The following is a 23,269-nucleotide window of genomic DNA, read 5'->3' as shown; positions in this document are numbered from 1 at the left end:
GTGAAAGCAACAACTTGCCCAAATTACACCAGTGTGTCACTTGCGGATTGTACTCATCCCACAGCCATTAATACAATATAACCACAAAAACTGGTTATGATTTTTTGGCTCATCACGTATTCCTGTTAATGTTAAAAGTATTTTACACAAACTAAAGAGACTTGAGATCTTGCAGTGTTTGATAACTCTTTCCCCAAATCTCAGCTTTGTATAACCCATTCCAGAAGGCTGTTTAAATGCCCACTTCCATCTACTGTAATTACCAGGAGGTTAGGACATGGTATATGCACATCCTCATACTTTCTACTTCTGCTAACACTGTCACGAAGACGGGTGTGTTACTCCCACATCGTTATCACATACTGACACTTCTTATTAGTTCAGGAAAAGAGAAACGCAGGGGTCCTTTCCCAATGCAAACATTACAAGTAACTACACTAACAACAACAAAACTCTAGATAGCACCTGACCAAAGTTACTCAGTAAATTGGCTAGTTTCCCCCTGCCACAGAGTTTTTTCTGCAATTGGAACAGATGAGTCAAGGTTTGCAAAAGAATTCTTTAATTTGCAATATCTTTCAGAAGTTTAAAATACTACATTTAAAATGAGAGTTACCTCGCAGATGTTCCTCTGAAACTGCAGTGCCTTACTGTTCTCAGGATTTGGGATCTCTGGATAAAATGTTTCTTTAATCCTTCAAAGATGAAAGAATAAACTTTTATAAGTTAGCAAGGCTCGAAACAGATTGCAAATACACAAAAGGAGTCAGGACGTTTCTCTTTAATTCAGAATACTGAAGACATCTGGTGCAAAGATTTAGTGCATTGAACTTTCCCTGAGCATAATGGAAAAAACAGCAACTTTTTTTTTTTTTTAAGTACGGAACTTGGTATGTCACATTTACTAAAAGTCAAAGATGGGATATCTACCTGAGTGTTTGTGGATGGCACAAATTACAGTATGTTGCCAGTTTATTTCCATTTGGAAACCATTTGAAAACAGTGCTCACTGGGAGACAGGCTCCTGAAAAACCTTTTTGCATTCCTCACTCTGACCTCTCTCCAATGTGTCTCCTTCTACAATGTGTTTTTGCCATCCAACTTTGAACAAAGCCCACTGACATCTTTGGGTACTTAGAGACAACAAAGAATGACTGCAATGATGGAATACTCTAGCACTGAAACCAACACTTCCAGGAGAAGATGAGAACTGAATGCAGGCACTCACCATTCCCTCTTTCGGTAGCAGAAGATGCTGGCCACCACTCCAAGCAGCACCACCACTGCCACGGGGATGAGAATTGCAATGATTAATCCTACAGCTGGGGGATAAAAAAGGGAAGGACAGTAAATATATATCCAAAGTTATCAGCAAGTTTTAGGCCTTTTGCAACATTCACAGTGATTAAAGACCATTTCATCAAACTCATGTAACAGTGGTCTGCAAAGTGTGACCTATACTATTACCCTTCCCCTTGGCTGGAAGGGCTACAGTCCACCCAATAAGCAGAGCTGATTCAGTGACAACTACAGGAATCAGGAGATACTTCTATCTGATTGCTTAATTGCAAAAGGCTTCACATGCTACAAAAGACCAATCCCACTGTGATTCCGTTCTCACTAAGCACCTGAATTGCACTTTCATGCTACCTGAGCTGGCCAAGCCTTCGGTAATGGCTCTTATAGGCCAACAACTCATTGCACAAACTGCACTGTCTCTTATATGGTTTACAAGGCTTCTAATAATAATGGCCCATCTTCGTGAACGAAGATTTGGGGAAAGGTCTTTTACCTTTCCAGCCTGCGCAATGGATTTTTTAGGTGAGACACAGCCTGCGCTGAACTGAGCCCACCCTTTAATCCTAAGGTTCATCTGCCGGGGCCAAGCAAGCTTGGACAATGGCAGTGAGGTCCTCAGGACGTAGGTTTGTTTAGAGTGACCTTCTCACAGATGGATGGCCTCACAGGCCTAACGGACTCCATCTGCCCGGGACAAGGCTTCTAATCCCCAGGTTTCAGCTCCAACACATTCCCACTGCCTTCCTCCATTGATATTAAGTGTCTCAAGTTTGATTTTTCATGTATTTTAGTTGCACTGCAGTGTCTTTCATTAGAAATAATTTTTTTTTTTTTTCCTCTCTCTTTCCCCAAAGTCAATCTCTTTTTTTTTTCTAATTGCCTTTTTGTGTTTGTTTCTGTCAGGGGATCAATAAAACTGAATTCAAAGCAGAGAGGCATCTGTTTACAATTCTGAAACTGATAAATATTTCCACAATGTCTCTCTTCCCACCATCTATTAGCAGATATTCATCATGGGAAACCTGACAAAAACAACTAGCTGCTTGAGAACACTAAGCTCAGACTCCACTATATTTAGTAGTAGCTTAGAAGTTATTTTTCTTGCATACATTACCATGAACTACAAAGTAGCTGCAATCAGAAAGGATCTTGCCCTCACCCTGAACTGTATCAATTTTTGTATTTATAAATAACCAACTAAACAAAGGAAAAATCAGACTATAGGCCCAAACTACCTAGGGAGACCAGAAAAAAACCAATAAAATAAGCTCAGCTTTATATACATTGTACAGCTCCTGTACTTAAGACTATTAATGAACAGAGATAATCAACTTACAGTCCTCCTTTGTCACCACATAGAGGCTGTTTGGAGGGCTCAACCCACCAGCAGTGTAGGCTTGTAGTTCCAGCTGGTAACTTGTTTTGCCTTGAAGATCAAGTATTTTCATAGACTTCTGTGTTAAGTTAGTGATGTTGTTAACTTTAAGTTCTGGATTCCCTGCTTGTTTGGAAGCAGTAAGAAAAGCATAACTGCGTAAGAAGGGATTCACAAAGACAGCCTGAGCTTTAGCAAAACTTTCTTGAAGCCAGCATATGAAACCTGAAGAACTGTCTGTGTAGAGGAAAACTGAAATAAAGAATTCTATCAATGCTGCTTGCTTATACAGCACCAAACAGCAAAGGAGTGTGGTGTTGCCACTGCAGAGTGACCTCATTTCCTTACACTCCTGCTTGTCCTCTTATGTCAGTGTGAGTCAGGCTTCAGTTCTGTACAAGATGGGCACTGAAAGAATATACCCTATTAAATACAGCCATGTAACCTCCCCCTGTCTCATCCACTCAGAGTATCTGTGCACAGGACAGCATGACACATTGCTGCTTAGTCACTGCACAACTTTATAGCCTGACTGAGCCAGGGTTTTCTCCAACTTTTGCTTTATATTGAAAAACAACCACACAAGGAGCTGATTATTTTAAATGCCTTTGCACATATCAGGGGCCAGTTATGCCAATGAGTAATGCAAGTGAATTATTATTAAAGCATCTTTTTTATTCAAGTGAAATTATTTAAAAAAAAACAGGAGAAAAAGAAAAAAAGGAACACAGAATAAGCAAGGAAGTTGTAATCTATACAACCCATTTACCTGATTCTGAAAGTCTAGGCTTTAAAGCATCTTTTTCACCTTTTGCAAAGGAAAGAAGATATCCTTTTAAAAACCCTCGGCATTCTTCAATAGGAATATCTTCCCACCTTACCAATATAGAATCTGAAGAAGTTTCTTCGACAGTAAAATTTGGTGCACTTTTTGGAGCTGTAGGGAATATTATGAAGAAAGAAACTAGTTAGAAATCACCTTAACATTAAATGCTGAAACCATGTAAGTGTTTAATCAGTTTTATTTCAGGGTTAGCATTTCCAACCTTTTCCTCGACACTTTTTCCCTCACTGTTAAGAACACGTGAAAAGACTTAGTAGGTAATGCTACAGATGTACAGCTACGTTGGTCTCATTGTTATTATTTACTCCAGTATTACCTACTAACAGATGCTGAAATAAAAATTTCTCCAGTCAGCCTTCTTACAGATTCATACATGTAAATACCGTTCTCCCTGCAACAAGCCCCAAAAGATTCTATAAACATTCAGAGGATACAAATTACTTAGCTTTTAAAGGCTTTAACTCTAACTTCATAGCTTTTCCTAAAATTAAACAAACTCCACATTCCTATTATGGAAATCTATCTTAGCTTAAAAGAGCTACTCTTAGCAGTCTTTGCAAGTCCTTATTCCAATAACTGAAGCCTACTGAAAGGTCACATGCACCAGGACTTAGTCTGACACTTGGCTTTGATCTACAAATGCTAAAATCATGTTTAAGAATGCATCCATTTTTCTCTTGGTTATCTGTCCAAAAGCAAATCTGAAGTTTTACAACGAATCTGTGCTCTTGCGCAACATGAATACATTTCTCAGTTCCTAATAAGTTTCTTCTGCATGTTCAATGCATTTTTAGTCCCCCAAACTCTTTATACCTTGAAAGCTCCTGATCTGGTCAGAACACATATGGAAAACTGTTCAGAATTTTTGCAGATATACAAATGATTAAAAGTTGAGTTTCTGGTAATATTGCCTTAACCTCACCTTCAACCTTAGCAATGAAATAAACAACTGCCTTTTCAAGGGCTCAGATTATGTCAGCAATTCAGTTTTCTAGGCAAACTATTCTAGCAGATCACACATTGAACTTCAAAGCGAAATGGGTGTTGTAGTTACAATACAATACAATACAGCTGTGGTCTTAAAGGGTAAAGTCATGTTCAGACACCTGGGAACAGAAAGCATTCAGACACTAATGCATCTCCAGGCCAGCAAAGTTCAGCCCTGGGTCAAACCCCAGTTACCCAGACAGGATTGGTATGGGACAGAATACAAGCACAATTCCCAAAGTGGTTTTTGCTCTAAGTTCTAGTTTTGGTCTAAGAAGTGTTTTCAAACAGAAATGTTATGGACACTTTTTATATTTGCTGAGCTGTACCAAATGTGCTCAGAAGTTTACTTTGACTTGATGAATCAAAAAAGTTGCCTCCTCTCCTGCAGAAGTGATGTCAGCCATGTGTTTCAAATTATGCCTGTGCCTCCAATTGTGAAGACCACTGTCTTCAGAGTGAACTTCTGTGCCACCACACAGGCTGGAGAACATGGGGTTATTGCATGCTTGGAACTGGCTGGAGAAATATATTACAGTTATACACAAACAGAAGTCAGTAGTACCGCATGGCGATTCTGGTCTTAATCTTCTTCTGCCAACACTGAGCTAAAAATAGTCTAAATTCACTTTGTAGAGATCCTGAATGATAAAGTGCACTTACGCAGCTCTTTCATATACCCAGTTATGTTTTTCAACAACTGATATCCAGTGGATTTGCAGCCATACACTGAAAAGTTGTATCTCACACCAGGTTTAAACAGAGCTGCAAGAGAAAATTGCTGTAAGAATATTTCACTTCTGAAGAATGATGCTTTTAAGTTTCATATGATTATTAAATAAATATGTATTAAAAAATTACAAAGTGTAATGGCATAAATACCATCCCTACTTGTAATTCCTACAAAAGCCATGCCATCAGATGTGGTTTAGAAGCAGTAACCTAATCTGGCTCCTAGAGAAAGTTTAGTACTAAACAAAGAGGATTCAAAACAAGCTACTCAAATTGCATAAACTGCTTTTTCCATAGGTAAACACAAACTGAAGTTACCAGAAATAATCCCCTTCCTTTCCTCCCACAGTAACCATGTAGATCCTGCCTCCTCTTCAGAAATACAAATACAATTTGAAATAACCAGTCTTATTGGAGCAACAGTATGAAAGATATGGAAATAACTCTCAAAAGTGATAATGAAGCACCTTGGCAATGAACTTCAGTCCTGAACTGACTTTACAAAACAAATAGTCTTAAAAATTATGCTTCACATACGTTTAATAGGTGTTTGATGCTACAACATGTAAATAATTTACCACTTTCTGGGCTTTTCTCAAGTCAGGGCTGTACACTACTTTCAAGATTTTTTCTAAACAAGATGCCACTGTGAAACCATACAGAAGTAAAGTTGGTTTTGTAAGCATCAAGGTCCAGCCTGAGAGATTCTCCTGACAGGATTAAGCACAGAGGTGGATTTGCCCATTTGAGCCCAGCCCTAGCAGCTTGATAACTTCCACAATGTGCTGCAAGAACCATTCCAGGGAAAAGCTCAGGAGTAGGGCAGTGCACCACTGAACAGACATAGTATTCTCTGCTTGAAAAAAGCAAGCTCTAGATAGCACGAACCAAAACAACATAGACACAGTGTTGTAATTACAGACAGAAAAGCATATCGCCCCCAGCCTCCCAGGTCTCACTCCCCCTCAACTTTCCTACGTACACAGCTCCAAGTTGTTTTCCTGAATGGAGACTTTAATACTAAAGCAAATATATATTCTAAAAAGCAAATATACACCATTTGAGACAGCAGAGAAAAAATCCTATCTCTTTCATGGGTCCTCTCTTTCCTCTTCTGCTCCTCCTAGTCCCACCACAGCTGAGTTTCATTTCCCTGATCTGCCCACCAGCATCTAGAGACCTGGAATGTGCCCTGTTCCAGGAAATTTCAATTGTTGACAGCAAGCCAACACATGGAGGTCACACTTAAAAAAATCTGCCTCATGTAAAAACAACGGATTAGTCTTCCCCCATCCTGAGCAGCACTGTTTATGTTTGGAATCCAAATAAAACCCCAAACCCTAGATTAACCATTATGCATTAGGCTGAGTTAGGAAATTGTTGGGTATAGCTAGAAGAGGTAATTTCAAAGCAGTTAATAAACACAGGATGATAAAAGTTAAGTCAAGGCTGGTATTTCGATTTGGCAAGACTGTGTAAGAAATTAAAATAAACACAGTACCAAAAAGGATTTCACTTATTTACACAAGTATGCAGCAATGAAACAATCTTCAACCTATAGCATTGGTGCTGCTCTCACTCCACTCGCTGCTCAGGCTCTCCAGAAAGACTAGTAAGAAATTATTTTTGACTTACCAGATTTTATCACTGCATTTGTTGTGTTTGAAGGAAATTTCTGCCAGTCCACACTACAGGGTTCAGACCCAGACGAATGACACCATTTTACTACGTAGCCACAGGTCATGTTGGGGTAAGAATCCCAAGAAACATTAATTCCATTCCCCATTGCCACGGCCTGTCCTGTTATGATATTGTCTGCAACAAAGGTGACACAAAAATCAATCAGAGGGCAGACACTTGTCTATAGGTCAAGATGAAGAAAGCCTTCCAGACACAGCACAATGGCTTTATAAATGGCAGTCATTTCTAAGAAAGAGAGGTGTGCATGAACTGTGAAATCCAACAACTGTGCAACTGTGTTGCACTTAGCTGTGCTTTCTGGAGTGCTCGAAATCAGACGTAGCCTGCAGCAAATCCCTCAGCCAGCCTTAAGTATGGTGACGAGAAATGCAGCAACTCAAGACTGGCTCAAAAACCACTTTTTCAAGGTAAGGATTTACAGCAGATGTCAGATTCAAATATGAATTGACACCAATTTGGCAGGAGCCTCCAGCTATAAATTCCTGCTGTCATTTCATCAAATGGTTTGCTTTGTGTTTCTTTCAGAGTGTCTTGCTGTCACTCGCCCAACCACAGACATCCATTTTTCACCAAGAATCAACAGCAATAATCATATCCCTGGCAATCTTTAATGGAGGCTTCAGTCTACCAAGGGTAAATTAAACAAACAAACTGACAAAACAAAACAAAAGCAAGCAAGCTTTGCCTTTTGTCTATTTTTCTGGTTTCTGATTATCAAAGGTTAAGCTTCCCTTTAAGTGATCAGATCTGGGAACAGCTTCTGATTCCTGCAGCTTCCCTCCATGGCTGTCCATCAGCCGGGAGCCTGCAGAGCTAAGGGATGGTTTCCAAAGGCCACCACAAAAGCAGTGGCCCCATGACAGACCTACAAAAACAATCTCAGGGTTTTAGTTTTCCTTTTTCAGTGTTCTCATTTACGCTCCCTATTGAGTCTATTATTTCATTTTATTAAAGCTATAAACTATGGAAGGCTGAAGGGCAAGGACAGCTTTTAGGAATCAGTGCTATGAAAACTTTACTCTCACAGACATGCTGTGAATGTTGAAGAATGTCTATTTTTAAATAATCTTAACATACAGCTAAGTGTACAATCCTTTTCTAGCTTGCTTATGGCAAGAAAAAGACATACGATTAAAAAAACAAGTCAACTCCACAAGTGTTTCCATACTTTTTCCAAAAAAACTACTATGTATCCAGTGAAACTACACTTCTATGATGCTGGAAAAGACAATATTTCTAATTAGCTGGCTTTAATTTTCCTATTTACAGAAAAGAGGTTTCACTGACTCTGACCACATGCTCTAAAAAATGCTTAAATACACGACACTCAATTTCATTTCCTGAGCTAGATGACTAGAAATTCACCATGGGCAGTACTGCTCATTTTGATGCATTTATAGCTGCAAAGTAGACTAGCAGAAAATAACTACTAGCACTAGAGTACTGCTGTGGTAGGAGAGCCTGGAACAGCCAGATTATATGCCCCAACTCTCTACAGAGCACTTTTCAGAAACAGTGACAAATTAATTAAGGCAGAACATCCTTTGTGTTTTCAGTTTTCAGACAACCTCAGCAGATCTCCAGCTTCAGAGCCACTGCTCTCTTATGGACATTAAAACCACTTACAGACTGTACACAGGAAGCAGACAGAAAAGATGTTTGGGCAAAAATGTCATCCAGTTCAGTCAATGAGTCATCTTTCATGACTCCAGTCAGTGACTCAGATAATTCCTATACCAACTTGGGAGCAAATCTTTAATGAGTACAAGTTGGGTAACACCAAAGGGGACCTCAGATATTTGAGTGAAAGCTATAAATGAATGCAAACCTCTAGCTGCCATCAGCTATCCCACACCACAAACTGATTGCCTCTCTGATTCCCAGGGTTTTGTTCTTTTACTGCTGAAGGAGAGCTCTACAAGCACTTTCAATCAACTGTCCCACACAACTACTTTTCCCTCCAACAGGCAGACTAAGAACATACTTTAAGGTACTGGTGTTGGTGCCGTGTCCAGTTCTGGGCTCCTCAGGAGAAGAAAGATGTGGAGGTTCTGCAGCGGGTACAGTGGGGGGCAACGAAGATGATTAAGGAAATGGAGCATCTCTGTTATGAAGGAAAAACTGAAGGAGTTGGGCCTGTTCAGACTCAAGAAGAGAAGACCGAGAGGGGACTTCATCAATGTCTATTGGTATCTGAAGAGAGGGTGCCAAGAGGATGGAGCCAGGCTCTGCCTAGTGGTGCCATGCAATAGGACAAGAGGCAATGGGCAGAAACTGGAGCACAGGAAGTTCCATCTCAATATGACGAAGACCTTCTTTACTGTGCAGGTGACCGTGCACTTGAACAGGCTGCCCAGAGAGACTGTGGAGTCTCCCTCCCTCACTGGTGATATTCAAGAACCATCAGGACAGAATCCTGTGCCATGTGCTCTGGGATGACCCTGATTGAGCAGGGAGGTTGGACCACTGCGGTCCCTTCCAACCTGACCCATTCTGTGATTCGTTTCTTGGAGAAGCTCAAGAAACATTACGTACAATGGTTTTCCTTTACATAGAAAAAACCCTTGTTTTTTCATCTCACTCTGAATCTCATCCAAACCCCTTTTCTTCCTGTGAGAGATGGCCTTGTTTTATCAGAAACTGAGTTGCAAGACAGCAGCTGTTATACCCGTTCTCTAGGTGGGCAAGGAGAAGCAGATCCATGCATGCTCCTGGCAAACAAGCAGAGAGAGGCCTTGCTGTGTAAATCTGTCCCCCCTGCAGAGTACCAACCAGATCTGGAGCTAGAGGTTTGGGCTTTGGGAGATTATACTCTTCCTGGCAGTTAGGGAAACGTGGACTCTCAACAACCTCGCACAATATTATTTTCTCCCCAAGTTCAGTGTTATGAGCAGAAAATCATTATCTAGCTCAGCTATTTCCCTTTACAAAAGCCCTCAGCAAGAGCAGTAGTGCTTTAATTGGGAAGATAAAGCCCTACCTCCTTTTCAAACACTGTCTGCCTAGCACAAGGATGCCAACACTTTACCAACCAGCCCAATTAATATTCTCCTGCAGAGCTCAAAGGCATTGAACCGACAATTCTCGCCTCAAAAAGGCACACAACACCCCCAAAACTTTATTCTGATTCTCTTTAGCATGTAACACTTCTTAGTGCTCAAAAAGAACACACAGAAATAAACTCAGCTCCCTAAATATCCACACCAATGCTTTGAAGCCTCATTCATTTTGTTCCTGGGAGGTCTCCAGAAAGTGCAAATAGCTGCAAAGAGTGCACACTATCACACTTCTTTTATGTAGAGAGTACGATTAATTGGCAAGACACTGAAAGCAAAGAAGTATTTTTTTCCCCTACCCAGTAGATTTGGGTAGGGAAATAAACACAAACAAACAAAGCATTATTTTTCAATCAACAAACTCATTCTGGCTTTGAAGGTGTTTAACTCATGGCTGGGAGCACTCACCACTTGGAAGTTCCACGCTTGTTATCCTTGAAGGAGGAGACGAGCCTGCTTGGTTTTTGGCTACAACACTAATTACACAGTCATTCTTTCCAAGTTTTATCTCTGTACTGTTTGAGGGTTCAGTGACTACTTTACGCTCCAGTGGTGTCTCTAGCAGGTAGCAAGACACTTCGTGTGACATTATTCTCCCATTGGCTTCAGAAAGGGGTAAGGGCTATGAACATACAAAGAAAAACCATTAAAACCAAAATGCAGTATACAGAAGAAGACACAGGAAAATATGAATTTAATGTTCCTGATCTAGTCTGATGTCTGTATAAGAGTATAAGCCAAAAAAGTTATGCAAGTGAGAATTAGCACATAAGTTCCCAAGTTTTTACTTTTCAACTGGGATGCATAAAAAGTTTAATTCTTCCTGTGAAATGTTTCTCAATAGAATGTTTAAATTATAAAATTTCAATAATATTTTCATTTGGGGAAAAATATTTGTCTCAACGGATGGTTCCAAAAAAAAAAGCTAAGAAAAGCAGTCTGGTTTATTGACTATATAGTTCACTAATTTATAAATGTGTAAAAAAATTTTTTTTATAGAGTTACATTACATAATATTTTAAAAGTTCAAGTGTCCTATCTACCTTCCAGAAGATTTTTAGACTTTCTCCAGAAGGACTTCTCTCTCTCCAGATGTCTGGTCCTCTTGCAGGAGCTTAGAAAAACATAAGAGTGGCAGTTTATTTTCCCAAGTTGCACAGTAGACAATTTACCATCTATTGAAAAGTTAGGTTTTTAGACAACTAATTTAAAAATATATGGCCTCACAAGTCCAACATTTTCTCACCAAAGAGTCAGATAAACTTACGGGCTTCTGATGTTGTGTACTCTACTCGGCTCCAGTCACTCCACTTCCAGAAATGGTCAGCAGCTGAACAGCGCACCCTGAACTGATATTTGGTATATGGGAGCAACGCATTCAGATGAGCTGTGTAAGTTGAGGATTTCCCACCAGGCATGGAGATATTGTACTGTTAAAAATTTACAGAAATTGACATGATATATTTTTTTTCTCCTAGTTTATGCTGCAAGTCAGTACCTAAAAAAGATGATATTTTTCCCCGAGAATGCTCACAGTCTGAAAGCTGCAGTCAAGCCCTATGAAGAAAATAATGAAAAAGAAAAATATTTCCTGTGCAGCCACCCTAAACAAAGGAAAAATTTTCAGAGGTCCACCCAAATAAAGTCATATATAGCACAGAAATTGAAATATGACAGTAGGTAGCACCTTTGAGTTGTAAAGCACGAAATGGAGAGGGAACACTGATGAGCCTTCAACAGGAGGAGCTCTGCACACAATAGCAGGCTGTTGCTTCCTATCTATCCCATCCCGTCCCTCGCTCTCCTATATGCAGCAAAACTGCTCACATGACGCAGGCCAGGATTTCACCTCAGGTATTCAGAACCTGCACTTCCACTGAGCACATGCACATCAGACTGTCGGCACAGAGGCTTTTTTCTTACGAGACATGCACAGAAGTACACTAAAGACAGCTTGTTAGAGCAAGATGTTTATCATACAGTTTGCTTCCTCCATTTTTCTTTAAAAAAATAGTATACAAATCTAACCCAGGTGACCTCAGTTCACAGCTCTTATGAGAGGACTAGTCTCTCCTATTATTCTTAAAATGGTGTGAGTCTAGGAAGCATTTTAGTTGCATGATTACTTAAAGAAATTCTAAGCCTGGGAATATTTTTTACTGAATCTAATTATAACACATGTGCACCACAGCTGCCAAAAACTGGATTCCAAGTGACTTTAAGATGCAACTAATTGTGCATTTCTAAAGCCAAATGACAACTTCAAAAATACTGGAAAAGCCAACAATCTCTCATACGGATGGAAAAGCTTCTGAAAACATCCTCAAAATGCCATGTAAAACTCCATAACAATTTCACAGCTACTTTCGTTTGTTAGGGAGAACTCCTGGAGTTTTTTTATTAAGCAACCAGCAACAATATAACAACTGTAAAAGCTTCTACCGAGCTCTTTGCTGCATTACAAAATATCTGTAGCTGTGGGCTCTGATACAGGTGCTGGGAATCAAACTTCTGTGGAAGTGTAAGACCTGACTGTCTCCCACTGCCCCAGATGATTGCTTTGCTAGCACAGTTCACACATGAGTGTGTGCCGAAGGCTTTGAGCTTCATATTCCAAAAATACCGATGAGTTCCTCTGCAGTACTTTATCTCTGGTATTAGTTAACACATGTCGTTACAGAGAAAATATAAAAGCTTAAGGCTTACACACTCATTAAGTGCTTTGAAAGTATTTTAAAAATAGTCTTACAGAGCATGCATTAACTACTACCCTATTATTTTAGAGGCATGTACATAATGATTATCTTCAGTCTTAGCTGTATAATTTCTCTGGCTTGACCTAAGTTATTCAAGGCTGTGCCCAACCGCTGCGCCCAACTAGCAACTAAATGCAGAGGGTAATAGGATACTGCTAAAAATCAAACAAGCACTGTAAAAAACAGCCTCTGAGGTTAATGTGCTCAAATTACAAATTCAGGCTCTGTGCAGCAAGACCTGACAATTCAGCATGTGCCTACCCAAAATGGTCAGAGATCTGAATGCACAAAGAAATTGGGGGTAGATCTCAAGCCAACTAAACATGCAGTTGTCATTAGGCTTCCCCAGTGACACAGGTCACACCACACTAAGTTAAGCAGTACAGAAGAGGATATATTCCCACCACCTACAGTCAGTGTCTGATACTGGTATCTAAATTAGTATCCTAAGCTCCTCTGACAGTCAGCAGAGTAAATATGCAGCTCCAGTCAGTGACACAGAACACCAAGCTGGGCAGCAGCTGGGAGCATGAATGGCTGAAAATCTGAACCCAACCCGCAAATACCACCTTCTCTCCTCACTGGGAGATGACCTACTGATACAGCCAGTGGGAAAATCCTTCCCTATCCTGTCTCTACATCACCGACATACAAGCAGGTTTAGCAGCTGCCTGTTATGGCCACATGCATGTCTACCTGCTGAAAGGAAACAAATGAACTGTTCTCCGAGGAGAGAGAAAAGAGAAATTCAGCTGCAGACTACAAGATCTGAAACAACCACCATGGAAGTCTTCAAGGCAGCAGTGCATCCTGGAACAACTGTGTATTAATAGTTAATGTTAAGTTTGCACCTGGAAGGACTAAGCACAAGGACTGTTACCTAAAGCATTAGCATAAAGCACTATGCACAGTCTCCAAGTACCAAACAACATGGTGTGTAATTTGACTTTGCTCTAAACGGTTTAAAACAAAACAAAAAACCCCCCCCAAAAAAACAAAAAAAGAAAAGAAAGAAAGAAAAAGAGAGAGAAACCAGGCAACAACAGAGATGAACAGGAAGTTTTCTGATTTTAGTAAATGAACCTCTACTCTTTACTACATTAATCATTTAATAAGATTATCAGAATGAAGCTCTTAGCATGAGAAAAGAATTTGAAATGTGATTAGTTCAGTGAAAAAGATCAACATCTGTGCCAAAAAATAATCCCTTAAAAGCAACACTTACTAGTTTTTGCTCAGAGTGACCACTGCTAATTTCAATTTGACACAGAAGCCTGATCTCAGCAAAGCTGCCATTTATAAACCAATGCAGATGAATGCTTGTAGAGTTGTTTTCAGAAACAGTCAACTTCTCTGGGGTTTTTGGATGAACTAAAAAAATAAAGAAAAAACCTTCAGTTCTAAGTCAAAAACCCATATTCATTTCAGTTCAGAAAAATCTGATTTTAAAAGATCAACGAGAATCAGAAGGATAAATGATCCAATCAGCAACTGGGAAAACTGGTGCTGGGAGGCACCTGCAAGCAGTCTCACTCCTGACACTCTTCTCAGCTATCAAACATGGAAACAGATTTACTTAAGACCGAGTGTACCAGCACATGAGATAAAAACTTGGAGACACAGATAAATATTTTCCCTCTCACTGACTTTATCAAAAAAGTACTCTGAGAATTCTAATCTTAAAATAGTTAATCTGGAACCTGGATTAAAAAAAATGCACCATCTTCATGTTTAAATTCAGCTTTTTGGGGGACGGCAGAATACTGTAACCAATAGGAACGCCTGAAATCTCAGCTGTGGTTGTGGAGACAGAAGGAAAAGGGTGAGGAAGACAGTAATAAAAAGGTGGTCATCTCCCTTTCCTTGTTTAAACTGAAGGTGTAATGAAAGGAGTTATTTCTTTCTCCAAACTATGACAGCAGATTATAGCTATTACCAACAGCGTGTAATAGTCCTGATATTACCTTTTATCATTTTATGCTACATTTTTTATGCTCCAAACCCTGATGCTGCAAAACTGTATGGTATTTTGCCCTATAAACAGAGACTGAAATACAAGGTCATCCACAGTTCCTAAAGTTACACCTAAATTTAAATTATTGATGTGTAATAAAATATGAAGCAATACATAAACTTGCCCAGAGAAGCTGTGGATGCCCCATCCCTGGAAGTGTTCAAGTCCAGGTTGGATGGGGCTCTGAGCAACCTAGTCTAATAGGTGGGATATGGCAGGAGGTGGGGTGTGAGGATTGTGTGTGGTGTATTGGCACCAAATGATTTTTAAGGTCCCATCCAACACCAGCCATTCTATGATTCACGATAAGCAGCAGCTAGCTAATTATTGGCATTTATATCAACACTAGCACTGTGTACAATCTGGTAGCATTTCTGTTGAGAACTGTCATCTCCCTGTACACATCACTGCCTCAAGACATGTCCTGAGTCAAGTGCAAATTACTGAATACAGCAAAAAGCTGGTGACAATAAAGCAAAATAATGGAAAGTATACCACCTCAGAGTTCTTCAAACACCAAACAAACAAATGGTTAGCATGTAGTAAACATATCTTTTTGCCTTTTTAAGTCATTACTATTACCTCTTTGAGTTATATCAACCAAAAGAGATGACTCTGCTTGCCCAATAGGATTGGAGACACCTAATATGAAATCATAGATTTTTTGATCAGGCAGTACTGGAAAGCCACAGACACGCTCTCTGTTCATTTCATTGACTTCACATGAAACATTTTTACCAGATGTTCTAAAAAGTAAAAAAAGGAGACGGAAAAGATTAATTTTTGAATAAGTTAATTTCCAGTAACAGTTAGAACTCTAGACTGAAAACACAGTACAGAATGATGGGTTCAGTTCACACGGCTTACAGGACGATTTGATTGCAGAGGCATATCTAACACCACAATGCAGGTTAAAGTGGCAACAGTCATGACCTGCCCTGTTCTCATGTGAAACTCTCCTCTCCTACTAGCATAACATTTCCATTCACTCACTTCTCAAAAGCCTCGAAAACAGGTAGGTCCTGTAAAACCACCTCACAAGTTACGACTAAGATTCTGACTTTAAGTATCTTTGTTCAGATCAGCATACATTTACATTTAAAGAATTCTTTTAATTGCTTTCTGAACTAGTGAGATGCTACACACATTGTCTTTCTAAAGCCCTGTCAAATCTGAACTAAAGTTTGTTACGTGGAATACATCCGCTATTCCCAGTTATTTTTTAATCAACAGCAGGAGAGGCAGTCTGGTAACAGCCAAGACCAGTGGTGCATCTCTGGGGGTAAAATCTAGAGTGTGCATCTGTATATACGTATGTATATTTGCTTTAATTACAATCTGTGTAAGCCTCTCATTCAGTAGCACAAATTTAATTAACTTCTTCCTTCAGGCATTTTTATTGTGTTCTAGCTGAGCTCTGAGCTCTCTCCACATCATACTCTCTATTTCAATAGTTCAGTGTGGGCTGAGAACAAGAATGAGAATATTTACCCTGAAATGCATCACATCAATCTCACAGCTTTGGGCTGAACATAACAAGACTGGACAACATCCTTGTTTATAAGCTGAATATCAGCAGTGAGTGACTGGAGCTCCTCTCCTTTGAATACTTGCTCTCTTTTGTCCACCTCTTTGCACCCTACCCAAGGACTTCTTTAGCATTAGCACCCTGGTTGACATCCGTGGCAGTAACTCAAACCTCATGGCCTCTGACTTGCTTCAAAGCCACCGCAAGACTCCATTTCTCATCAGTTTGTGTGACTCAGGCCTCTCCTGGCTCTTTTTCCTGACTGCTCCTTTGGCATTACATGGGAGCCTCCTCACCATGGGAATTTTGTTAACTCCTCACTAACTTCTAATCACAACTACCAAGGAATCCCAACTGCAAGTGCTATTCCAACCAATGATTCCTCACTTTTAAGGCTTTACATGGCCTACTCTGTAAGACAATGGGGTGGGACATTACTTGACTACTTTCCATGGATGACATCAGCGCTTTCTTCCCTTTCAACATTATACAGGTAATATGTATATTTTGCCTGCTCTATACTATCTAATCCTTAATGCTGAGAGGAGAATGGCTGTAGGCTCATTGCTGTTTTTCCTAGTGGCATGGGAAATGCACCATGACCTGTCTTATAATTCTTTCTCAGTGGGCTTCTTGCCATCTTGCCTAGCAGAAGTAAACATCTGACAGACAATCTGACCCAGGTTTCATATAAAAAAAAAAAATTAAAAATTAGTGATTGACTCATTATCTACTTGTATTTTCATATTGGTCTTATCTGTATGTTGGCAGCAGCCTCATACTCTATGCCCTTTATTTACTTGTGAGTTCATAATGGTATAAGCCCCTGGGAAAAGTCATCCTTAATTTCCACTGGAATTTTGTAGGGCTAGACAAGGGTTTTCCAAGTTTAGTTACAACTTCAGAAACTCCTGGAAAGTATTTTAGGCTCTAAACAATGAAAACTATCACATTTAAACAGGCATGGTGCAGTAAGTCACAGGCAGCAATGGAGGTATTCCAGTTGTACCCTTTTACTCCTTTTAGTGTTGATTATTTACCTTTCAAATAAACTGTACTTTGTTTTTCGTTTTGCATACAGTCCACTGGGTCTGCCTGGTTTCCAGGTGCATTTTATTATCTGGAAATTGGGTGTTTCACAGCTGAGGTTTTGGGGAATATCAGGAGCATCTGTAGCATGAAAGGAAACCAGAAGAGTTAGCTATGTTCTGCCATTCTAGTGTGACATTTGGGTCACTGGCTTCCTGAAAACATCACCATTTGTTTTTTCTGGGTCTGGATTGCGTGCTTCACAAATACATGGCTACAGTTACACTCCAACCATACAAAAATATGCCTTTAAAAAGTCACAATAAAACAGATGGATAATTATTATCAGCCCCATCTGACTAACACTTGACTCGAGGATTCTAAGTGGGTGGGTAACCTGGTAAATCACATGCAAACATGTTCACAAGCTCCAGGCTCTGACCTGGAAGTGTTTCACTGAAACTCTGCCAAGACTCTTCTGAAATTCTTAGCATCGGTTTAGCCACTGAGCAATGCAGGAAAGCTGTCGGCTGTGCGTCACATTTTCTAACGTGCCAGCCCCAACACTGTTTTGAATTCTCCAAACAAGTCACGTCAAGGAGATGGTCCCTTTGGCAGGAATTCCACACTGAAGCTGAAAGTTAAAGCAAGCCCTGAATGGCTCATCTCCTTTCCCATGGCTTTGGAAGTGCCAATCTTTTTCTTTTAAATCTTGTTTTTTGCTGCCCTACTAGGGCAGTGTTGAGTGCCTTCCTGGAAAAGATGGGCAGTGTTCCCAATAGAGAGGGCAACCATGCTAACTTGAGAGTAGGTAGAGCACTTGTTTCAGGTCTCATACACTTGAGATGTATGAGACTGAAAAGATGTGCCAAAGGTAGCACAATAATATCCACATAGCTGCCCTAGAGAAGGGGCACTAACGCAAGAGGTGACAGTGGCAGGCTTAGTTCAGATTATGAGCAGCGGGCCAAAAAAGAACACAGACCTAGGCTTAACCAAGGCATTATGTTTCCTTCCTCTACCTTTTCTTCCCCAAATGTCTGTCATCAGCAAGAGGCCCATGACAAGTAGACACCACTGTAGACACCACTAGAAGAAATATTGACAAGAAACAGACTTGGAATCCCATCTTGAAAACCACTGCACAGGAGAAACCTATGGGATTGTCAGGGCATTCTTTCTTGAATCACTGACTTAATTACCTGGATGATTCTCCCACAAAAGTAAATACAGTGCAAATAATGCAAAAATGACATATCACTGAGAAAACATCAAAGGCGGAATTCTGTTTTGCATTTGCTATAGCAAACTTAATAGACAAAGCCAATGAGAGCACACACAGCTTGGAGATGGAAGCACACTTTCAAAATTAGTCCAGTTTCTCCTATCCCTTTCCTCAACCCCAAGGATCCTAAGTTTCAAGGCAGGCATTTGTAATGGGGAATGGGATTATAATGAGCAGCTATCGGAAGATTATAACTCTCAAAATCCATGTGGGGAAAACACATAAAGCTCTAAAATGACCAATTATGAGAAAAAAACCATGAGGTACTTCCAGTCATTTGTTTTAACGGGTATCTGTTTCTGGAACAGATTTCTGAGCCTGGCAGAGAAGATGCACAGTGATTCAGTACCTTTAAAGACAATACTAAAAGGGTGTTTCAGAAGACCGTCCAGGAAAAAGGAATTGTCGCCTGGTTTCCTCTGCTGTATTTAGCTCCCAAGGAGCTACTGCCCTGGATGAGCACATTTTGTTGCAAGTCCAACTGTTTTATTGTCTTCATTTGACTGATTGGTAAACAAATGTTTGCATTTACAATTCTTGCTCTTACTCTCACCTTGCCATGGACTAAACCAGAACAGATGTAAACCTACAGTGATATAGACTGGGGATGAATATTCATATGGCAGTAAACTACTGAGTATTCCAGATCATGAAAAAGTACCTTAGAACAAGAGATCAATGAAAGAAGCACTGGGCCACGTTCTAAAAGAAGAGGGCTTATATGGGTACCTTCTCATCCTCCCAAACTTGGTGTCTTCTCCATGAGCTGGAGTTTCCGCAGTGAAACAAGTACAATCCCAGTTCATGCTCAAAACCAAAGGCTGGGGGAGGGGGGGGGAAAGCCACAGTAGTATGTGTTTCCTAGCAGAACTCTAAGACTCTCAAAATGATTTTGATTTTCCTGAGGTTAGTAAACATAATGATACATACATCCTACAAACAGGACAGTTCCCTCCACTATTCCATTGTTGAGTCTGCACACTACATTTGTTCCACTGGAATCTGAGACACTGGCATTTAGTACTCTGATTGCATGGCTCCGACTGCTCAGCTGTATCACTGGGTAGGGCTTTGATCCATAACTCATGATTGTTACGTTCTGACCTTCTTCATGGATACAACAAAATGTCACATCTGAACCCACTGCCACCACAGTATCCAGAGGAAACACTCCACTCTCACTGGGATCAGTATCTTTTCCTAGTAGAGAAGGAAGAAAACAAACAAACAAAAATCCGACATGAACAATTTGCTATAAACATGGTGCTGATCAGCTAAAATGTGACTGAGGAGCACTCCAATGCATACAAATAAATATTTACTAGGTTTCATTAACTAGTGATTGCATTATTTCTCCAATCAAAACATCCTCAAAGCCAGCAGCCCATCAATGCCTAACGCTTTTTCTCTGATTTTGGCTCACTTCTTACAATGAAATCAAAGTCCCTGTGGTGGCAAGAGAACAAACATACCAGGGATCACTTCTACTGGGCTCCAGTCACTCCACTCCTTGAGGCCAAAAAACTGTGTTACATTAATATAACAGCGAATCTTCACATAGTGCGATGTGCACTCCAAAGGTATATCTGATGTCCAGTTCCAAGAAAGAATGATGTCTTCATGAGTCAGTTTTGAGTGGTAAGTAACCTGCAAAGTTTTCACACACAAAAAAATAACAAAGACAGAGCTTATAAACACCTGCTTACAATGACTTATAATCTCCCAGGTGTCAACAGAATGGCAAATTAAATGAACTAAAGCATAATATCCTGAGAGATTATTGGAGTGTCCCACCTAACTTTCAGTTGCACAGTGAATTTACTTGGACAAAAGCCTAACTTACTAAAAAGCCCACCAGCCAGGTAGACTGCCTGCCAGAAATACCAGAGGGCAGACATCTGAGAGAGAGCAGGAAGCTCACCAAGCATTTAAATAGGTATATACTGCATCCCAGTATCCTGGGCCTCTCCCAGGCAGGGAAATGTTCCAAATTTTCTAAAATGTCCCAGGCTGCACATTTTGTCTTTTCTTCATTACTGAAATGTTTAGAACAGAGCTACAAATTGGCTTGGAAGAACTGTGGTTACAAAAAAAAGAAAAAAGCAAGCTGAGCATTCAAAAACCAAGACTTGACATACTGTTGGAGACAATGGTGTAAAATATCTGCCAAATTCATAAGCAAGTTCTAATTAAAAAATCCCTGTACTAGATTAAAAAAATAAAATGGTGTGAGTCAGTACTGACAGTATAGTAGCCAGTCTTCTCATAACTTTGAAACTTAAAAAGAAATTACATACTAGAAGCATGACTAGAAGGTTCTACACAGCTCTACAATCTTCATCATTCTCAGCTTTCTTCAAATGACCTCAGAATATTACCAAGGGCAAAAATTGCATATGTATTTTTCATAAGGGAAGAAAAGGACTTACTTGTGTGACTTTTTCCATTGTTTCTTTTCGGAGTATCTGAATCTGCCAAACAGCATCCAGTCCGTCTGGGAAGACTGATCCATTATCACTCCACTTCAGATTTAATGTGGAAGTTGAAAAGTCAGGCGTTAAACTAAGAATGCGCGGAGTGACAGGAATAAACACTTGAAAAAGAGAGGGAGAAAAAAACCCATACTCAAGTCATTAGTCAGCAACACCAGCCCTACAGGTGTTCAACAGCCACATCTCTCTGCTCTGAACTGGCTAGTAGCCATACAAACATGTAACTCAATCTCTGTAATTAGAATGAGATAGGCTCTGTCATTACTTGAGCACCAAAGTTCTCAGGAAAGCACAGGTGCTGATGAATCACCAGGCAGCATTTTCTTTGGATATCTCAGCATGCAGATACGCGAGTAACTGGTCATGAATATGACTCTTCATAAGGAAGGAAGGTATCCTGTCTTTTACATCCTTCATTCAATACTGCAGAGGCAAAGGAAACATGGTGACAGTCTTTGAAGCATGCATAAGAACACTTCTAGGGAAGATGATGGAAAACCATCTCCAAAAGAAGTAAGTTTTGGACACCAGTAAGGAAGTGGGGATTTGCAACAAAAATGAGAGCAGGGAGAAAGGAGAGCAGAAGCAGAGGATGGAAGAAGCTCACATGAGGGCCTGAAGAAGATCATGGGGAAAGTGATTTTAAGCTGGAAGAAATACTAAAGGCATGACATCATGATGCGGACAGGACAGGGAGATTAAACAGAAGACCTCTTCTACAAATGAGCAGTGGTGAAGCAAGAGATTGAGAAGCGGGGAAGAATTATGGTAACACAAGGGTTATGGCAGTTCATTTGGCCTGCTGCAGGACAAAACATATTTTTAAAATGTCTGATACATCCAATTCAGTCCTGAACATGGACCTGAGAGCCTGCAAAGTGTTCAACACAGTTCAACGCTGCCTACGATAACCTGTGATGAACCTGAGAGACTCATCCTGCCTGGAGCCAGCAATATCCTGGAGAACTCAGTGCATTGCCCAAATATTTGTGAGTTCCATTTTGTTAAAGTTCTTGAGCTGCTCTCAACTGTAAAGAGAAGCATGGATAAGGAGTATTACTGACATTAGAATTTGACTACACTAAAGGACTAGAGCAAGCCTAGAGCAAGCATGGAAGATGGTGGCAGTGCCATCTTCAGTTTACAACTTCCTTCTTTGCATGGAAAGAAGTGGGAAAAAGTCTGATTTATTTATGACTCCAACATGAAGCAGTCTATCTCCCAAGAATAAATGTATTTGCTCAGTTTCATTTACAGTTGAACAGAACGAGTAAGTTGGGCATATATTAGGACAATATGATCCTGTCAGGAGTGACATATGATATAATTTCCCTTGGAGTGTTCTGAAATTGCAGGAATAAGCTACTTCATTCTGTAGCATCCAAAACGGAAGAAGAGACACTAGGAAGTTTATTCTGCCTTTCCCAAGCCAAGTCTGACCAAAAGCACTTTAAAACCCATGCAGGTACCTCAGTATGAGGATTAGGAATTCGTTTACAAATCCTTCCTGACTTATAACTAAAATAAAAAAGGGTAAAGAGTTGGGGACGTAACAGTGTTGTATTTTGCTTTCCTTGTCATATTCTGCCCTTGATTTCTCTGCTATGAGCTATGGGTAAGAAGAGTTTTCTTTCCTCTGAAGGATTAGAGATAAAAACCTATGATGCATGGTAGCTTCACATGGACTCAGCCTATCAACATTTTACCTACAGGAATACTGTCAAAGAAAACTGCAAGCATGTACACATCTGGAGAATTGTTAAACACAGTGTGAAGGCTTTGTGTACACACATAAACTCTAATACTTACAGACATCTTTCTTGTGAATTTTAAATTCTTTGGTAGCCAAAGCAATTCCAGAGATGCTATTTGTAGTTATTGTCACTGTGCTGGAGCTGTGTGGAACTGGAATCTCAACCCTTTTCTCCTTAGTTTTAAAACACACCGGAGTGGGGAGGTCACTGAAAAGACAGAGAGGATTAAGCAGTTATTTCAGCTGATAGGCAGCTAAGGCAAGTTAAGTCCTATTCTTGGACACTAATAAAACACAAATTCCCTCTAATAAACAGAGAGCTCCATATCAAGTTTGTGAAGGAGTGAGACTTGCACGGGCTTTGGTTAGTATCAGATTAACAGGCATTTCCTCATCTTTCAAGTCACTTTCATTGTAG

General features: G+C 40.0%; 1 protein-coding gene across 5 annotated transcripts in view; it reads right to left on the bottom strand.

The window, feature by feature from the left end:
- LIFR (LIF receptor alpha) overlaps window positions 1-23,269 on the bottom strand; it is a 55,423-nt gene that overhangs the window by 7,369 nt on the left and 24,785 nt on the right. For all 5 annotated transcript variants that reach the window (XM_027709127.1, XM_027709125.1, XM_027709124.1 and 2 more), the window contains 16 exons: window positions 22,908-23,059; window positions 21,036-21,199; window positions 20,079-20,253; window positions 19,537-19,806; window positions 17,333-17,462; window positions 15,347-15,510; window positions 13,976-14,121; window positions 11,262-11,424; window positions 11,038-11,108; window positions 10,403-10,616; window positions 6,873-7,052; window positions 5,169-5,270; window positions 3,444-3,611; window positions 2,636-2,797; window positions 1,229-1,322; window positions 617-695 (listed from right to left, as the gene is read on the bottom strand). In XM_027709127.1, the coding sequence (XP_027564928.1) occupies window positions 617-695; window positions 1,229-1,322; window positions 2,636-2,797; window positions 3,444-3,611; window positions 5,169-5,270; window positions 6,873-7,052; window positions 10,403-10,616; window positions 11,038-11,108; window positions 11,262-11,424; window positions 13,976-14,121; window positions 15,347-15,510; window positions 17,333-17,462; window positions 19,537-19,806; window positions 20,079-20,253; window positions 21,036-21,199; window positions 22,908-23,059 (2,434 nt within the window). The remainder of the gene's footprint in view (window positions 1-616; window positions 696-1,228; window positions 1,323-2,635; window positions 2,798-3,443; window positions 3,612-5,168; window positions 5,271-6,872; window positions 7,053-10,402; window positions 10,617-11,037; window positions 11,109-11,261; window positions 11,425-13,975; window positions 14,122-15,346; window positions 15,511-17,332; window positions 17,463-19,536; window positions 19,807-20,078; window positions 20,254-21,035; window positions 21,200-22,907; window positions 23,060-23,269) is intronic.

The sequence above is a fragment of the Neopelma chrysocephalum genome, unplaced genomic scaffold, assembly GCF_003984885.1.
Source record: "Neopelma chrysocephalum unplaced genomic scaffold, ASM398488v2 Primary Assembly neopelma1_96688, whole genome shotgun sequence".
Classification (NCBI taxonomy): Eukaryota; Metazoa; Chordata; class Aves; order Passeriformes; family Pipridae; genus Neopelma; species Neopelma chrysocephalum.
The sequence above is the reverse complement of the archived record's forward strand: the minus strand, read 5'-3'. Positions and strand labels throughout refer to the sequence as shown.